Source organism: Hesperophylax consimilis, chromosome 2 (assembly GCF_061612785.1).
Source record: "Hesperophylax consimilis isolate HC1 chromosome 2, BYU_Hcon_1.0, whole genome shotgun sequence".
Taxonomy (NCBI): Eukaryota; Metazoa; Arthropoda; class Insecta; order Trichoptera; family Limnephilidae; genus Hesperophylax; species Hesperophylax consimilis.
Genome location: NC_142837.1, coordinates 44,950,348 through 44,969,719, shown reverse-complemented (window position 1 = coordinate 44,969,719; position 19,372 = coordinate 44,950,348). Strand labels below are relative to the sequence as shown.

Here is a 19,372-nt window from a genome sequence, read left to right as displayed (position 1 = left end):
CGAAAACAAAATTCCCTTATATTTTTAGGTTCTATAAATTTGACACATAATGGCAAGCGATCGCTCAAGACATTTTTGCAAACTTGCCAAAAATCGTACAAGTGGGCGGTTTAGTAATTATAAATCAATGTGGAAAATATTTAATATAATAAGGAATATTGCAACCAAGGCCGGATCTAACAGACAGTACTGAGCCAGTGCTTCTGCTCTGCCATGTGTTAGATATAATAGATCGCGGTGCCGCCCCTGACAGTAGTTGTTTGGTTTTTTTTTCTTCTAATTTCTTTATTTTGTAAATACAAAAGGTCTCTGAAAAGGTAAGGTTGTGAGTTTCAACGAATAAAAACCATTTAAAAAAAGTAATATATTAATGATAATTTAACAAAACAAAACAGGAGTATTAGGTACCTAATTACAATTTGCCGCTGTAGGACTACATACCGTATACATTATTATAATTACAATTATTAGAAAGTGACAATATATATAATACCTGCATAAAATATTATACATAACTGCTCTATTATTTTATTTTTTTATGTGATTACCGCACAAGTCTCAACTGCTCCCAAACATCTGGAGCCAGTGAGACAATGGCATCCCCAATTGGGTTACGTTGAGACGCTGAAGGTAGGGGGGGAGAGGAAGGAGATGGGAGAGAGGAAGGGGAAGGTGAGGAAGTATTAAAAATTAAATAATATATTTTAATAGAGACTTATTAGTCTTCATAGTTTCTCAAGTCTGAAAGCTAAACCTAAACTCAATAACGGATTAATGAATTCTCTTAGGACGGGTTGTTTCACAGAATTTTGATGAATTGTTCAAATTCCGTGAAACAACCCGTCCTTAGTTTTTTAGTTGGGTTTACTTACATTAAGTGCTGAATTAATAAATAAAACTTTATACTACATACTAACAAGATGGAATTATAGACAGCCCTGATTTACTCAGCCTAATTACCTTTCATTACAACAACAATATCAGGACTGAGTCATTTAGATATTCGCTTGTACCTCGATTGCATGCAGTTGGTCATACTTTCGCAGGATTAGTAGATGTATTCAACTGCACAGAATATAGTTACAAGAAGGCTATAACAACATATCTCAATAATAATAATAATGTGAGCATAATACTATTCTTCTGCATGGGTTGTATACAGAATGTCCGAGGGTTAAGTGCGCTAACTTCGGGAGGTGATTCTACATTATGGTAGAAGTAAAAAAGATTAATAACTTTTTTTTGAATTCCATGGTTAAATTCCGATACAAAAATATTTTTCCATAGAAGAATATTTATTTTCCCATACAAAAAATTCACCTTTTTTCACAATATTACCTTAAAACATTGGAATTTCGAAAAAAAAATTTCATCTTTTTTATTTGTACTATCGTGTAGTATCACCCCCCGAATTTAGCGCACTTTACCGGACACTCTAAATTAAAATTAAAATATTTTTTTTTAAAAAAAGGTTGTGATAATGAAAAAAAACATTTTATTAGACAAATGTATTTTAAACATGATTGTAACTCTTTTTTTTCATTTCATATAAGTAAAAAAAATTACTAAGTTTCATAAATTTTTCTCATGCTGCGGTCGAAACAGTGCATTTTCATAGAGGCGTCAAACTGCTCTTTCATAGATGTGTACATTTTTATTCTTCTGTGGTTAACTTCGTTTAATTTGAATAAAAAGCGTGGTGTTGTCTCTTTCTAACATATAGATCATATTGCTAACCATGACAGTTAGGGAGACGCAACGATTTCTGAGATTCATATTAGGTATTCCCAAAAGCGATCAAAGAAGTCTGAGGAGATAATAATTTATGAGCATTAACCAGCAATGGTAACCGTATAACATATACCAGTAAAAATTTAAAAAACATATGTCTTCTTCAATAATTGCAAAATTACTTTTAACACATTGTTTGGGGGAGAAGCTTAAATGCATCTTTTTTCAACTGTTGGTAGAGAGTGGGATACGGTTTAAAGTGTTTCTAAAATTTTTTCGTGCCTTTTGTAGACGACGGGAAACGCCAAATGTGTTGTTATTCTGTGAAGTAAAACTCAGGCACCAGATCTCGTGAGATGTGTACTAGGAACACGGCAATTCGTAGAATTATTAGTTATTGCCGGGTCGAAGACTGCGGTCATAAAACATGCACTTGTTGTCATATAACATTTCGTTTTTATCTTTACATTTCTTCAGTGTTGTAGCTTTATTCTGTGGTTCAAGACTTTCTCCATTTTCGTTTCTGCCTTCATTCCGATGTCAAAATTTTTTTATAAAAAAAAAATATTAAGTACATATTTCGAAAAAATTAGTTTATGGAGTGGATTGATAAAAAAAACCACCCGCAAACATTGTGTTAAACGCCGTTTTAAATTGTATGAAAATATCCAAATTTGTTTGTATCTTAATAAAGAAACCTTTGGTTTCGAAACATGATGATAATGTTTATTAAATAGTGACTTAAACAAAGTCGGTTACTTTCTTTTAACCTCTCGGCGAGTGTGGCCGTACTATTACAGCCAGAACAAAATACTCCCCAAGGAGTATGGCCGTACTATTACAGCCAGAACAAAATACTCCCCAAGGAGTATGGCCGTACTATTACAGCCAGAACAAAATACTCCCCAAGGAGTATGGCCGTACTATTACAGCCAGAACAAAATACTCCCCAAGGTGTATGGCCGTACTATTACGGCCAGAACAAAATACTCCCCAAGGAGTATGGCCGTACTATAACGTCCTTGATTATTATGATTGAATAAATAATAATATTTTTACATTGCTAGATTTTGAGAAAACTATGGTTTTGCATTCATTTTTTTTATTAGTGTACTTCAAAAGTACTCACTCCTGGGACACAGTTTTGTTCGAAAAAGCTCACTCTCCGAGAGGTTGACAAATATCTTACACACAAAACAAAAAATATATTGGTACAAACATGGCATAAAAAAAATTGAATTCTTAGGTAAAAGATGAAAATAAATTATATTTTCTGTAATAATTGGCTGGCACTGTATCAAATAATGTAACATTTAAACATAAAATAGTAAATAAATGGTAAAAATAATAATGATATTTACATGTGTAAAATAAATATGGTATTGTTTAATAGTAGGTAGTATGTACATATTTTTGTCAAAATATGTTTTATTTACAGGAGTGGTTAAAAAAAACTACACATAGAAAATTAAAAATATTAAATAAAATGAGCAAGTAAATATTTTTATATTAGAAAAAAAATCCCCCAGGGAGGCTAATGCCATGTACACACATTTATTCATACTTGACAATTTGGCTCGACCGAATGTGTTGACTTAGAACCGTGCTCGTCGTTGCGATCACACGTTCCAGCAGATCGACACAAGACGTCATAGATATAACACCAAGACGCTCAGTCAAATCATAAATAACCGTTGAATATCGAGCAAGAATTCTTTGATGGGCGGACATAACAGTATAACTGCATTTTTGACCATTTAACGATTTATATGAGAAAATGTGTCTTGTGTATGCCGGCATCTATATGTAACTATACTGTTAATATAAGTTACTGGTGTAACTATACTGTTAATACCATTGATGCCGGCATACACAAGACACATTTTCTCATATAAATCGTTAAATGGTCAAAAATGCAGTTATACTGTTATGTCCGCCCATCAAAGAATTATGTACCTTGCAGCATTGAATAAAAAAGCATCAAGCGAGATGGTATACAAGTTCAACACATTGTTTATGGGAGACACTTAAACACGTCTGTTGTATTTTTGTGCTATTGGTAGACGGCGGAAAACGCAAAAACGTGTTGTTATTCTGTAAAGTAAAAATTAGGCGACAGATCTCGTGAGACGTGTACTCGGTATATTATTGTTGGGCGGCCGACTTTGGTCATAAAACGTGCACTTATAACATAGCGGTAACATTTTGTTTTTATCAAGTGTTGAGAGTTTGAAGGAGCGTAAAACTATCGAGCATGAACAAGTGTGGGTACTGGCCTTATTGGGTTATATTTTGTGTAATACTAAAAAATGAGATTTACTAGTGCTGTTAACTAGCGGATATTCTAGAGCTTCCAATAATGAAGAAATTTATCAATGGATTGATCACAAACCTTTGGTAAAGTTGTAGTTCAATAATCTGGTTCGGTGTTCTAATTACATACTTATCTTAAACATAATACGTTACTCGTTCTACAAATATTGTTGTAGATAATATTATCATATTACATAATTAATATTACAGAATTATATTATAATTTGGCATGATATTTGTATTGGAAGTACATATAATTGTTTCCTATGCCTATGGAATGGTAAACTATTACTAGAGCTGGGTCGATCAATATTTTACACAACCCGCTGGCGAAGTGATCGGGTCAAGAGTACCTGCTCTTTGATCGGGTACTTTCGAGTGACGTAGGTAGGTAGTAGGAGAATAATTTTAGCCTATTTTACATTTCAGGTATCTACTATCACTATTTTTCTGTTGCGAGAACGAAATTTGAGATACCCGGTCTACAAAATTGTTATATCTATGGTCACTCGCTACAGGATACACATACTGACAATTGAATCTTTTTTTTAAAAGTAACCCGATCGCTCATTGGTGGTTTGAGAGCTGGTTACAAAGATCGGGTAGTTCACGTTCGATCCAGGACTAACTATTACAGGCACACGTTAAACTTCACAGAGCGACATAAACTCAAGTATGTCAAATTTGAATAAAAACTGGAAAAAATTTAGAAAAATGCATAAAACAGTCAATAGGCACTGGATTATGCAAACTTTTTAGAATATTTAAAATTCAAGAGATTCATAATTATGTATTCGTAAATTACTGACACTGATATTTTAATATCTAAACACATAATTTTAGTCACAAGATGATATGGTAGTTTTCTCCAAAATATTAATTTTCTCGAACATTCCATAATCATTAAATTACAAAGTGTCAAAACCTTACAGGGACAACAGTTTAATAAACAAAATACGGCAACCAATAAAATTAAAAATAATATGCATTGAAGGTTCAACACGAGAAAAACATTCAACAAATAGTAATCTTGTCAAATCTTTTCCCAAATGGTGTAATTTTATGGGTATAAAATAAATTACTGTACAGATTTATAATATTATTACATGGGTACACTCGTAACTCTCGACAGGGAAAATTGTGCAAAACCAAATACATATGTGTAAGAACGCCTGGTGACTTATTTATTAATATGCGAGTAAAGCTTTAATTAAACATAATTAACATATCAATAATATATTGAAGTATTTTATTACTGGGGAAATTCTACGAAAATTTGAGAGATATATTATATTGTTTTGGTTGAATATTTTAGGCAGATGAATGGCATAATAAATATTATATGTGCTTTTATATAAGATCATTTCAGGGAAGTGACAAAAATTGGCTAAACTCTCTGTGATAGGAATTACTTGAGAAAGATAAAAAACAAAAAATTTATACAACTAATTAATTACAATACAGTTTGGAGAACTTAACCCGTGGGATCCGGCAAGAATATTCAATAAATAAAAATACATTTTTGTTAAGGCCAACATGAAGACAATACCGTACTTAATAAAGTGACATTTTGATTTTGTGTTTAATAAACCCAGTAGAAGAAATATCCAAGGGCAAAATGAATGTATAAGATCAACATTGCAATTGCAGTGATTCGTGACGACGTGCGTGGGCACAATTGTTCAACACTGCAATTGCAGTGATTCGTGACGACGTGCATGGGCACAATTGTTCAACACTGCAATTGTAGTGGTTCGTGACGTGCGTGGGCACAATTCTTCAACACTGCAATTGCAGGGCTCCTACTACTAAGGGTTAAACGCCTCTGAAAAATAGCTGGCTGCACACAAAACAATGCCTTACATAATATATCAGAGGTGCTAAAACGGTAGATCACGAAAGGTTTGTAAGTCGATAATGGTAGCGTCGTACACCGAGTTAATAAAGTGTATCAAATAAAACTACTGTTACAGTGTACATATCTATCATGCTAGGTATAAAGATTATAAGTAAAAAAAGGTCTTTTTAGAATTTTTCATTTTTTTCGAACTCTGGGAAAATATCTTCACGTGTAAAAATCACAAATAAAAATCTAAAAATATATTTCAATTAAAAATAAGCATTCCTAACTCAATTATACTTTAAAAATTTGAAATCACTCTCCTGAAAAAGTTGTTATTTTGACTTGTACTCTTTATGCTTAGCATGATAGATATTATGATATACAATATACGAGGCATATCCAGAAAGTAAGTGTACTGAGGCTCTCACGACCGAATGAATTTTATTTTCGATATGTTGGCTACACTTACGTGTAGCCTGACTCTTCCCCTCCGCAACGAGACCTGTTCAAGGTCAGTACGTTGAGAAGTGTCAACGCGACAACACGTTTCGTGAAAAATGTCAATCCAATCTCCCGCCAAATGCGAAATACGCGGCGTCATCCGTTATCTCGTTTGGAAGGAAAAACCTCCGTTTGAGGTTTATAATGAGGTTAAAACTGCATATGGTGATAAAGCTATGAATTGTACGAGTGTGTACAAGTGGTATCGCGAGTTTAAAAACGGTTCTCACCTCTTCACCCTCCATCAAAAAGTTCAAAACCACAATTTCAGCCAAGAAAATCGTGGCATACGTGTTTTGGGACTGTCAAGGCATAATTTTGATTGAATATCTGCCTCAAGTGGAGACCATCAACTCTGCAAGATACTGTGAGACCCTAAACAAATTGCGGAAGGCGATTCATAACAAGAGGAGAGGCATGCTGACAAAGGGAGTCAGCCTGCTGCATGACAATGCCAGACCACACACGGCCAACGCCACGAAGGAACTGCTTGCTTCGTTTAAATGGGATATCCCGAACCACCCCGCGCATTCCCTTAACCTAACACCTTCAGATTATTATCTCTTTACCTCCCTGAAGCTGTACATGGGTGGAAAAAGGTTTTCAACCGACGAGGAGGTAAAGGAGGAGGTGGAGAAGTGGACGAAGGGGTTGGCGGGAAACTTCTTCTGGAAGGCATCAAAAATTGATACCCCGCTTCACCACCTGCATTGAGAGGAATGGCGACTCTGTCTAAAAATAGCTTACATATGTACTACGGTAATTATGTAATTTTTTTGTTTCAATAAAGAGATTTGTAACCTACAAAAACTCAGTACACTTACTTTCTGGATACGCCTCGTATATAGCTCTCAATGGTAGTTACTATAATTGCTGTTTTATGTATTTGTTAAAAGTGTCACTTTAGAGGTATTTTTTTTAAACTTGATTTGTGAACATCTTTCAAAAGAAAAAGTTAGTTCCCAGATCTGTCAAAAAATAAATGTAACACAAAGTGCATGTAATGCAGCATGCTTCAAACAAGAACAGACGTTTATCTAATCTAGTCAAGTAACAATTTAATCAAAACATTAAATAATAATATTATAAACTAGACAACAGACATAAACTGAGCCAGTGGCGGTTCTTCACAGGGGGACAATGGGGACGATCCTCACCAGATATTCCCCAAACTTAATTAAACGAAAAAAAATTGTTGAAGCTTTGTCTTCATCAAAAAGAATTAATTCTTTAAACAAAAAAGTCATTAATATTTACTAATTTGTAATGTAGATTTATTTTTTTGATCTTTTTCAAGCTCGAATTTTCAAGATAAACTGACTTCCAATAGGCGACCTTCCCTATAGTGTACTAACACTTGCACATAACGACACAACACACTTGAGTTCGATGCGTTCGAGCGACTGACTACACAGGCGCACAGCAGAAAACCGATCTTTTAACCTTATTTTGGACTGAATTGACTGTTCCCTAGTAGCGATGGGTCATGCTAAAATAATTACCAATACCTTACCAGCGGTACCTGCTCAATAATTTTGTAAAACTCGAAGAGTCGACTCAATTGAACGTGGGCCGTGAGCTCAGAGCGTATGAGCAATGAGAATAATGAACAGCGTAAGAGTATAAATGAACGTACGACTCTTGGTACTGGTACGCCGCCTCATACCACGATAAAAATAAGATGTCAGGTAGTTAGCAAGTGTAGGTACATATGACCAAATCCAGATGTCGGACTGTCAGACGTCATTCACTATGTACATAATAACAATCAAAATTTGAATAATTTTAATGGTGCTATTTTCCTAAAATATCTCCTGATAAAAGAGAGTTACCATTCAAGTATTAATTCAAGCCGTGGTACGGTTTACCGAGGGTACGTACAAATATGGCTCATCAAAAAGAGCTAGCTCAATTGTGAGGCTCGTTCTTGAACAACTCATCGCTATTCAGCGCCCTTGAGGTGAATTCTCACGAAAACGGCGCTATATAAATTAGCCAAATATTATTATTTCCTAGGCATTCTGCCCTACTGCTCAGGCACAATTGTATGTGAATTAGGGGGCAAGATTCTAAATCCCGTTGGGAAGAATTATTAGAGCGTTTGTTAGTTTCAGGGGGGAATCGCATAAGAATCACCAGCGAATTAACACACTGCGGCCGGGAAAAGTAGTTCTACCCATTCGGTCGATTGATGCTTAAGGCCGGGAAGGGTAGTTCTACATTTTGCGCCGGCCTCATTTCAATGGCAGAAAAGACGGAATTACTCAATGTTTTTACATGAATATTATTTACCAATCTCTTTGTAAAGGTCCCAACTATATGTTCATAATTATCGAATCGTAATGCAAGTCTTTTTTTAAATTTATTTTCGTGCCTTTTTGTTTACATCGGTATTTCAACAAAAGGATAGTATATTATTTGTTAGTGAAATAATACAATTCCTGGAATGAGGGTTTTTATGACCGTGAAACCCAATTGGAATCTCTTTCTCCGTTCTGCACCCACTCAACTCCTATATGCAAGCGAGCGAGAGATGTCGGGTGTATTTAAAGAAAGCAGATATTAGCAAATATTGATATGCGGACCGTAATAAACATATTACAAGGTTAATTGAGTTGCAGTTCAAATAATATTCGATATTCGTTTAGTACTTTTATGGCTTGGGTATGCTGAGTTACTACGTGAAATTTTTATTAAAATGTTTTAATTATTTTCAAAGATATAGCGATTTAAAAGAAATTAAAGAAATTTGCAAGGGACCATTATTTTCGCCCGGACTCAGCATAGCGCCAACGCAAAAAATATCCGGCCGAAATGTGTTAAGTTTAATGATAATCTTGGAAGATATTGTGTTATTTTTACTATAGTATGTTTCAAATATCGGTGTTTCTGTTAGCTTGGGTGTTAGGACCATAATTATGGCGTAGAACAATAGTGTGAAATTACAGTACATGTAAAAAATGTCAGTCCCCATCATCAAAGAAGTACTCGAGCCGCCACTGAACTGAAAGTAGACAAGAAATAATAGACAACATAATAAATCATTTAAATTTTAAATAGTAAAACCCAATACGAATCTTAGCCACTTGTGGAATTTGAGTGCGAATGTATCGCCACATTTAGATCTCTGGTCTATGAACTTCTTCTCGTTGAGGGAGAAGGCTTTATACAGAGGGCTGCTGTAAACGGAGTGGTGATGGTGCCGCAGCATCTTGGCTTCCTTCACCACCGGTTCTCCTGTCTCCATGTCCTCGCACACCTTCACGAAACTGGTGATATTGGAAGAGAACTCTTTTCCCACGGTTATCAAAGCGCCAGATTGAAACTCCCCCTCTCCAAAGTACTGGCAAATTATATTTAGAAAGGTGCTCACAATGAATTTCCTATGACACCACAAAGCCTCGTGGCTCGTGTACATTTTAATCAGATCTTCGTTCAGCAGTAAATCGTACAAAACAAAACAAATCCTCTGATAAAATTCTCCATAAACTTTACTCTGTTCACTGTCTTCTAGGATTGTGCCTAGAATGGAAACCAATATTTCTCTTTCCGAGTTAGTACTGAATTCTTCAAAATTCAAGTTTTTCATAATTACATTGATTGAATTCGTGTATTTAAATCGCTCTTCTCCTTCAAGGAAAGAAAATCCTTTTTTAGTGAGGGAAGCACAGTTCAGAGCGAACTGTCGGTAGTGCAGTCCACTGTGGTCCGACACGTTGGTGGATATCCAGGCCTCTGAGAACTTGAGCTCGCCCATGAAGAGGTACAGGCAAATGCCAGGGCTGGTGTGGCGGGCCATCTGCTTCATGAACCAGATGCGGTGCGTCCAGGCATGGTAGTTGTTGGGGCTCTTTTGCGCGCAGCCGTGCGTCACGCTGAGCTCTACCTCCGCCGTTGCCGCAATTCGCAAACACTGGTTGCCAACTGGCTCTGGAAACAAACATAATCAGAACCCCACACCACAAACAAACATTGAACAAATTAAACAACAAAGTAAAAAGAAGATTGTAACGGACATACTGCTTCGGGATCGGACGCGGTCGCCCATGTTAAGATCGCCCATGATCTACATCATCTATCTATTAAATATACTGCTAATTAAATATACTGCCGAAATATAAAATGTAAATGTATGTAAAATTATGTGAAATTGTAATGTAAAACCTAAGAAATTGTTATAATAAATGAAACGTCGGAGCTTGGCTAGAGGAATACGAGCAGAGAAATACATAGCGAGAGAGCTGGGGATAAAAACATGTGATCATAACATTTTAATTCGGGCACGGTTATGAGAATCGTGCCAATACGAGAGGGAACGTTCGGCCACGGCCCGAAGCGAAGGGCCGTGCGCCGTCATGGCGTGCGAGGTGATTTGCCGTCAGAACGTTCCACAGGCGCGATTCTGAGGATCGTGCCCGAACAAAGAAAGGCCGTGATCGCGTTCGACCACAGGCCCGAAACTACCGGCCGAGCGGCGGTGGACGGCCCAGCGGGGCGCCGCGATAGCGTCGCAACACGGCTCACGGATTCCAGGAATCAAAGAGAAAGTGGGCCCGTGTGAGCGTCGCGCGCCCGCCGGTGGCCTATAAAACGTGAAACACCCCCTCGAACGTCAGATATCCAGAAACCACCACCAGCTCTACACCTCTCTCTCTGCTCTGCCCTCTACCTCGCTCCGACTTCTGACTCTGCTCGCCTTCTTTCACTCTGACCCCCGCCTCACCCTGGACCACGGACTTGCCTACCTCTTTGGACCAGACCCGGAATCAGTATCAAGAACAAGCGACAAGCGAACGGACCAGCTCTACAGCGGCTTCAGAGACGCCCCGCTCTACCCCTCCACGCCACTGAAGGAAGACATCTCACGCCTCCACAGATTGGGATCACCGGCCCCATTTACAGTCTTGTGTGTCACACGATTACGTCTGATACAAAGATTAAATCATTTTTCTCGTGAAAAGGCCATTAAATCGTGTAAAGCGTATCCCCAAATTCAGTATCGTCATGCGGTTAAATTAAATCAAGTCATGTTGTGGAATATAACATTAAGTGTGGTTATATGAGGTGTACACTTATAAACTTTAAGTGATCCATACGATGAAAACAACAGCATCAAAATAAACTAGAAGGAAAGTATTCCTTCATCTCGCCTCGTATTTCCGGTGATTTTAACCTAATCTAATGAAACGTCTATTTCCATTTACAGTCCATTTTAAGTGTCATTCTGGCATCAAACATTTTTAGTTAGAAATTGATGTAATTTGAATAAAGAAAAGTTCATCGGAAACAGTTGACTGTGGAAATAAATTTAGAGCTACAAAACAAACTTGTTATTTCATTTAGTCTAATGATGTTATTTTATTGATTTTTAAAACAAATTAGATTACATTTCTTGATAACTGGTTTTTCATGTAACTAGTATGTTAATAATTTATTGCTTTCTGGATATACTCAGAAAAAAACATTGTTTATTTATTTATATACTAGCTGTACCCCAGCACGCATTGCTGTGGCTCAGTATGTCTGTGCAGATAGAGAAAAAATAGCGTGTTTTACATTTATCTCCAACAGAAGGTGCAGTTTTTCAAAAAAACATGTTGTTACCTGTTACAGGTGACATCTATATAATATAAGTTTATTATAAACACGCACATATTCGAAGGCAACGTTCTGTCAAAATTTCAAAGCAATTTGTGAAGAACTTTTGGAGATTTAAGATTTTGAACAAACAAACATGTTTATTTATATAGATAGATAGATAGATTCATGTACTTAGAAGATTACAAATTTGAGGTACTTTTAAGTTTAAATGGTAACGGAGGCAGTTTTAGTATTTTGTGACATGCGTCAAAATATAGTTGCTAAACTGTCTGTAAGTGACGTTAAAAATGTCGATGGTCAATGTAGAATCTTTAAGAAGTCGAGTCGCTCTGTTGATTGGCGAATTCTGACAGGCAGGAGTGCTCGCTTCCAGAGTATAAAAGAGTGCATGGGATCTCCCACGAGTATACTTGTTGGGCACACGTATGTTAACCTCTTTCAAGATAAGTGTATCTTAAGTATAGCTTTAGAGATTAGTTAGTAATGTGGTTTTTTGCTCACCAGACCAATATCTTTCTAGCAACCATTTCCTATAAGCGAAGGCATCATTGCATTTTGATTTCCTCGACAGGAGAACTTTAGTAAACTTCATTTCATCGAAGAACTTGAGAAATCTTTTAGAATACATCTCTCTGCGCTTATTCCAGAAGGTGGCCACATCTGGATTGATGAGCAAAGCACCCATTAATAGTCTGTTCACTTCCTCGCAATTATCCATGTTTATTTTAATTGGTTTGTTGTTTGCTTTGGATATGTATTGCTCCATCAGGACATTGTAACAATAGTGGTAGACGTTCTTCATGCACCATCCTTCTAGTCCAAGACTGTGCTCAGCGTGTAACACTGGAGATTTGTTGCAGTTGTTGGTCTCGACAGGTAATATGTCAAATTCTTCACTATAAAAGAAAAAAATCATAAAATTACTCTAATTTAACAGGGAAAGTACAGCAAACTCATACTAAAATTGAAACATGCCGTTAAAATGCTATAAAAAGCCTACTAAGAGTTATATTTTCATTGATAAATATTGAAAAGTTTTATAATCTGAAGCACTTTGGAAATTAAGGATATATTGTGATAATAATAATAAGCACAATAATTTAAAAGAAGAGAGACTCGTATCCATACATCAAATCATTCATTTGTATGTACATATGAAAATATTATACGCGTCGGCAAAATTATTTTTAAGTTCGGCCTAATGTGATACGGCAGATTTAAAAAGTATAACACTGTACTTACAGGAGGTCGTCTTTTGAAAATACGTTTGCAATATCGAGCAGTATTTTCTCCGCCATTGCATTTGTATAATTTCCCATCGCTGGCATTTTAGAATATATACGTTCTAATTAAAATAAATACGACTATTCGAACCCAATGAAAACCGCTGTCATATTGTGTCAAATTTACGTCAAAATTGAAATTTATTTATCTTACGTTTGTTCTGCGTTGTCAATGGATTTTCAGAGATAAATTTATTGTCTATGTTTAATCTTCTTCTTCTTCTTTTTTTTAAATGGCTTTTCACCCCAGTGGAGTGTTCTGGCCAGTGTCAAGTAGAGAGTGTGTGGAGTATTTGTATTTGTGTATGTGTAGGTTAATATTTATTTACCAAAGAATTACAAATACACAACATAAATATATAATATACAGTTCACTAAACACACTAAATATAAATAAATAATAATAATAAAAAGATATATACATATATATATATATATATATTATATATACACACATATATTCATACAAATATACGCACATACATACACACATACATACATATATATATACACGTATGAATAATTCGGTAAGTAAATTTACAAGTTGATGCCATTAACTTTAATAAAATAAGAAATGATTTTATATACTCGTTTGTCAATGGAAGATAACAAAAATGCAATGTCGTAGGGGGGCAATATACCTGTATTGATCAGATCAGGTATGAAATTTTTATAATTATTATTTAAAGGGCAACTGAAAAAAATATGGTTGAGGTCCTCCTCTTCAAGACGACACTCACACATGGCAGAATTCTTAACCTGAATTCTTGTCAGGTGAACATTGTGGCAGCAATGTCCTATTCGCATACGGCAAATGGAAGAAGTTGAAAATTTGTTCAAAGAGAGCCCAGAAAACCACGGTTTTGAAGGAATCGTAGGCTGTAATTTGTAAAAATGATTACCCTTTGTTTTACTCGACTCATTCCAATGATTCTGCCATGTGGAGATCATGTTTTCTTTCAGTTTGACTAGAAGGTCGTCGGGGTTTAAGAAATTGTACAAAAACTCTCCGGTGTCGATGGCATCTTTCGCCAATAAATCTGCCTTTTCATTACCAGGGATACCGCAGTGGCTAGGAATCCAAGCCAACGCGATCTCTCTGCCAGAGATAGCTAACGTATGTAATAAGGAGCGGATTCCAATACACAAATCATCTTCCGGGTAGTGGAAAGGGGAGGAGTTTAGTTTTTGAAGAGCACTCAGGGAATCGGAGAGAATTAAAAATTTTTCAATTTGAATACTTTCAATGTATTTTAAGGATTCTAAAATTGCTATGCATTCAGCTGTGAAAATTGAGGCTTCTTTATGAAGTTTTATTTTTTTACTAATTTGGTCTCTTGGGCAGTGGAACGCCGCTCCCACATGGTTAGATAAGGAAGATTTAGAACCATCTGTATAAATAGTTTTCCAGCCGGTCCATTTCGAGTTTAAAATATGGATAAATTTACTTGGGGCTTCGTGGTTGCCAGGAAAGCCAAGTGAAAAAATAATATTAGGTTTGCGCGAATGAATTTGAAAGGAATTTAAATATAATGGAAGTCTGTCATGGGGATTTAAAATAGGTTTATAAGCATTGTAAGTATGAAGGCTTTTGACGAGAAGTGGGATTGTTTTGTTCCTCCAATATGAAAGTGATCTAACTTGAGCAGAGAGAGCAGCAATTTTGTCCATCAGTGGGTGATTAGACAGTCTGAAACATTTGAATAAGAACTTGTCTGCCAAGAACTGTCTTCTGAAATGGAGAGGAGGGTCAACAGCCTCCACCTGCAAAGCGTTAATTGGGGAAGATCGCATGGCTCCGATAATTAATCTTAGGCTTTGAGATTGGATACGGTCTAACCTTGAAAGGTTTTTTTTAGAAGTGGGCTCAATAAGGAATGACGCGTAATCCAAATGGCTTCTAACATAAGCATTATAAAACAATTTTTGCGAGCATGGATGGCTTCCCCACCAGACCCTTGACACGGCGCGCAGGGCGTTAAGGCCAGCTTGACTTTTGTTAATAATGAGATTTACGTAAGAGTTCCACGTTAGCTTAGAGTCTAGTATGACCCCCAGAAATTTTATCTGAACCTGGACGGGGAGGATTATGTTATCGATTCGGATTGAAATGCACGGGGCAACACGTTTCCTAGAGAAAACGATGACATTGCTTTTGGTTGGAGAAATTTCCAGGCCGTGATTTCTTAGAAAAATGCAAAGATTTTTCATGCTAAGGTTGATCATTTCCTCCAGAAAAGCAATAATTCGTCCCGATATATAGATAAAAAAATCATCTGCATACTGAAGAATTTTACATGATGGGAGTATACTCTGATGCAGGTCAGAGGTGTAAATATTAAAAAGGATAGGACTAAGGACGGAACCCTGAGGCAAACCCTTGTTTACCGTTCTCAACAGAGAAGGGGAGTTCAGAACCTGGATTTGAATTTTTCTGGTAAGAAGAAGGTTGATTATGAAACTGGCAAGCTTACGGGGGATGCCGATTTGTAATAATTTTCTCTGTAGAACGTTTAATAAAACATTGTCAAAAGCTCCGGTAATATCTACGCAGACACCGACAAGAATATTTTTTTCAGCTAGGACCATCTGTATATCAGAAGTGAGAATTGAAATGCTTTCAGTTGTACTTTTTGATTTTCGAAATCCAAACTGTGAGCTGGGAAGAATTTTCTCACTTTCAACATACCAGTCTAGTCGTCTTTTTATCAAATGTTCTGCAATTTTAACTAAAGAAGAAGAAAGAGCAATGGGTCTGTACGAAAGACCAGAACTGGGGTCCTTTTGGGGTTTCAGAATAGGGATAATTAATTGGGTTTTCCAGGAGGTTGGAATTTTACCTGTGTCAAACATCAAATTTAAAAGTGTAAGAAAATAATTATGTATGGCAACATCACAGTTTTTAATGAGGCTATACGGAATACCGTCTTCGCCGGGAGCTGAGTCTCTAAGGTCGTTTAAAACCTCTCTTAGTTCAAATATATTGAAGTGTGAGTCTATCCACCCTTGCGTACGAAACGAGTATGTGAATTCCGTTTCGTTCCAGTTACTCGCAGTGGGAGGAGCTAATTTATCGGCAAATTCCTTCACCCATTCTGAAGAGAGTGGATGAGGAACGGGTGGGACGTAAGAACCTCTGAATCGGCGGATTGAATTCCAAACAGCTGAGAGTGGGGTATCGGGAGATAAGGAAGAACAAAAGTTTTTCCATCCTTGCCTTTTTTTATTTTTGAGCAATCGCTTGGTCTTAGCTTCAATCTTTTTGAAGTTCAGGAAATTATCAAGGGTCATGTTCAAAGAATATATTTTAGCATACCTCTTCCTGGAATCTATTGCGTCTGCACATTCATTATCCCACCACGGGGCTGGGGGAGGTTTTCCTTTATTGCCAGGTAATTTGATAGGAATGCATGTCTCTGCAGCCGCGATGATTGATGAAACCAGCAACTCGTAACATTCCGTGACATTATCTTTAGTCGGAGAGGGCAGACTAAGCATGGAAAGCTTTATGAGCTTTGAAAAATCAGTCCAGTTGGCCTTCGAGGTTACAAATCTCGGTTTACGATTACGAAACGTGAAAGCCTTGTTGGTATGGAGCATGTTGGAGGATTCTATGAGGATTGGATAGTGATCACTCCCGTGCGGGTCCTCCAGAACTTTCCAGAACAAGGATCCGGCTATGTTTGAGTTGCAAATGGTAAGGTCGACCACGCTGGGTCGTTGACCTGGTACCTGAACACGGGTAGGGGAACCGTCATTCATAATGCAAAGATCAAGATCGTCAAGAAGGTCAACAATGTCTCTGCCCAATCTGTCGCAAGACACAGAGCCCCATAATCCGTGGTGAGCATTAAAGTCACCCAGAACAAGGAAAGGTGGTTCTATCTTAGAAAGCATTGCTTGAAGAATTGATTTAGAGGGTTTATTAGAAGGGGATATATACAGGGAAAGGATTGTAGTGCCAAAAACCTTAGCGGCCGTCACCTGAAAAGGGCAACCGGCTGGCTTAACATCTACTGGGGAAAAGGGTAAGGATGTTTTAATGAGAAGAGCGGAGCCACCCTTCCCATCTTGGCGGTCGTCACGAAGACAGTGGAATCCTCGAACTCTGAAATGAGAGTCCGGTTCAAGCCACGTCTCAGAGACGGCAGCTACTGCAATGGAGAGTGAGTTTAATGTGTGTAAGATGTCTACTGATTTGTTTCGGAGACTATGGCAATTCCACTGAAGAATCCTCGTCAGAGGGGCCATTTCTAGAGGTATTTATAATCTGTACAATCTGTTTGGCAACGTGGGACGGTATTTGTATATTGTTTTTATTTAAAGTCTGAAGGATGTGTAAAAATGACGTGATAAGTGTAGAATTAAGATCGTTAATGTTATGTGGGTCTGCGTTGACAGGTGACTTGGGTATTGTTCTATCAGAGTTGGGAGGGAGTTGTCCATTGGGGAACCATAACAAGGATTCGTGACTAGTGGCATTCTTTTTTGGGAGAACTCGGGGTTTACTGAACTTTAAAACTGTTTTCTTCGTTGATGAAGAAGAAGATTGATGAGGGGAGGAAATATTTTTGGATGCAGTTTCAGCATAAGAAATGACAGCCTTATTGAACATTTTAGATGCTTCCGCATACGAAATGTTCTTTACAGCCATTGTATGTTTGATGTTGCGTTGCCTTGACATTTCAGGGCAAATTTTGCTGGTCGACAAGTGGTTTCCTGAGCAGTTTAAGCACTTATAATTTTCCTCCGTTGAATTACAGCTATCGCCACTATGAGACAAGGTGCACTTATAGCATCGAGGTTCTGATCTGCAGAGGGACTTCGTGTGTCCAAACCTACAGCACTTGTAGCACTGCACAGTTGGAAACACGTAGAGATCCACTGGTAGGGATACGTGGAACATGGTGACATTTTGAGGGAGATCTTTGGAGTCGAATGTGAGGACAACAGACTGAGAGGGTCTCCATTCTATGGCGTTTCCAGTGTTAAAACGATAATTTAGTCTGCGAGCTTTAATGACCTTTCCGTAACCCTGGGGAACCTTAATGTTCTCCAAGATGTCCTCTGTCGTCCAGTGTGGAGGAATCCCCTTAGTGACTCCAAGTTTAGTAACCTGGTAAGAAGGAATGAATACGTTATAGGAGTTTTCCTTGGCAACCGCTGATTTAACAAAATTATTGGCTTCAGCCGCTGTCTTAAACTCGACGGAAAGACGGTTACGACCAACCGACTTAACTCCATTCCAGACAGGACTGATTTTATTTTTGTGGAGAAAGTGACCAAAGTCAATGTCATACAATGTTGTTGGACCTCCTTCCTTTGAAATTTTAGTGACATGTGTGATGTATGGAGGCCTGTCTAAATTGTTGTAAATTCGTGAGGGTGTAGGGGCTGGTGTCGGTATGGGGACAGGAGTAGTTGGACTAGCAATTGGCGTTGTGATCGACGAGTTGAGTGGCTGGATAGATGGGGTCTGCTGATTGGACGGAAGAATACCATTGTCTACAAAGCTTCTATTTTTATCAAGGGTAGGAATTTTGTGGGGTACTTTTTCGGAATCTGTACTGGAATTTCGCACAAGCTTTAAATTTTTCCTTTTTTTAGTCGTTACTGTGATGAAGTCTGAGGGTTCTGGAATATCGGTGGCGACCGTTTCCATTGAGCCCACCGAGGAGTCTGAAAAAGAGCCATCGTTGATTTCGTCCGGGGGATCAGGAGGTTTAGCCCGTTCCATCTCTATACTAATATTTTTAACCTACCTACATCAAGTATTTAACAAGACTTACCGACAAACAGATAAAAACAACACAATATTTAACAATTAACACAAATATAGTTACACAAACTAAATTACAAAAGAATAAATTACTAAATGGGTTAAAATAACTAATATGTTTGATTTGGTTTGATTTATGTGGTGATGAGACACTCCGACCTAGCTGTCCTTATTTTAGCCTTAAAACAATAAAAAACCTATGTTTAATCATTTTAGTACTGCCAGTATTTGAATGATGAATCTGACGCCAACATTCAAAACCTTTTCAATATTGTAAACAAGGAAAAAAAGAAAATTTATTTGCAGTTTATTGTAAAAATT

The 19,372-nt window shown here is 37.2% G+C and overlaps 1 protein-coding gene across 1 annotated transcript; it reads right to left on the bottom strand.

Moving 5' to 3' along the window:
- Positions 1-364: 364 nt before the first annotated feature.
- temp (protein prenyltransferase alpha subunit repeat-containing protein tempura) lies at positions 365-19,325 on the bottom strand. The gene is made up of 4 exons (XM_089643310.1): positions 19,249-19,325; positions 13,232-13,471; positions 12,491-12,885; positions 365-10,318 (listed from the first exon to the last, which is right to left on the bottom strand). Exons 2-4 carry the CDS (start codon positions 13,315-13,317, stop codon positions 9,441-9,443), a joined length of 1,359 nt encoding a protein of 452 aa, XP_089499436.1. The 5' UTR covers positions 13,318-13,471; positions 19,249-19,325; the 3' UTR covers positions 365-9,440.
- Between the last annotated feature and the right edge of the window lie 47 nt (positions 19,326-19,372).

What these genes read in the sequence shown, in the direction of transcription:
- temp (XM_089643310.1), bottom strand. Translation starts at nt 13,317, where the DNA reads ATGCCAGCGATGGGAAATTATACAAATGCAATGGCGGAGAAAATACTG. An exon ending in TTTTCAAAAGACGACCTCCT is followed by an intron (nt 12,886 to 13,231) that starts GTAAGTACAGTG and finishes TTTCTTTTATAG; the next exon opens with TGAAGAATTTGACATATTAC. An exon ending in GCTAGAAAGATATTGGTCTG is followed by an intron (nt 10,319 to 12,490) that starts GTGAGCAAAAAA and finishes GTTTGTTTCCAG; the next exon opens with AGCCAGTTGGCAACCAGTGT.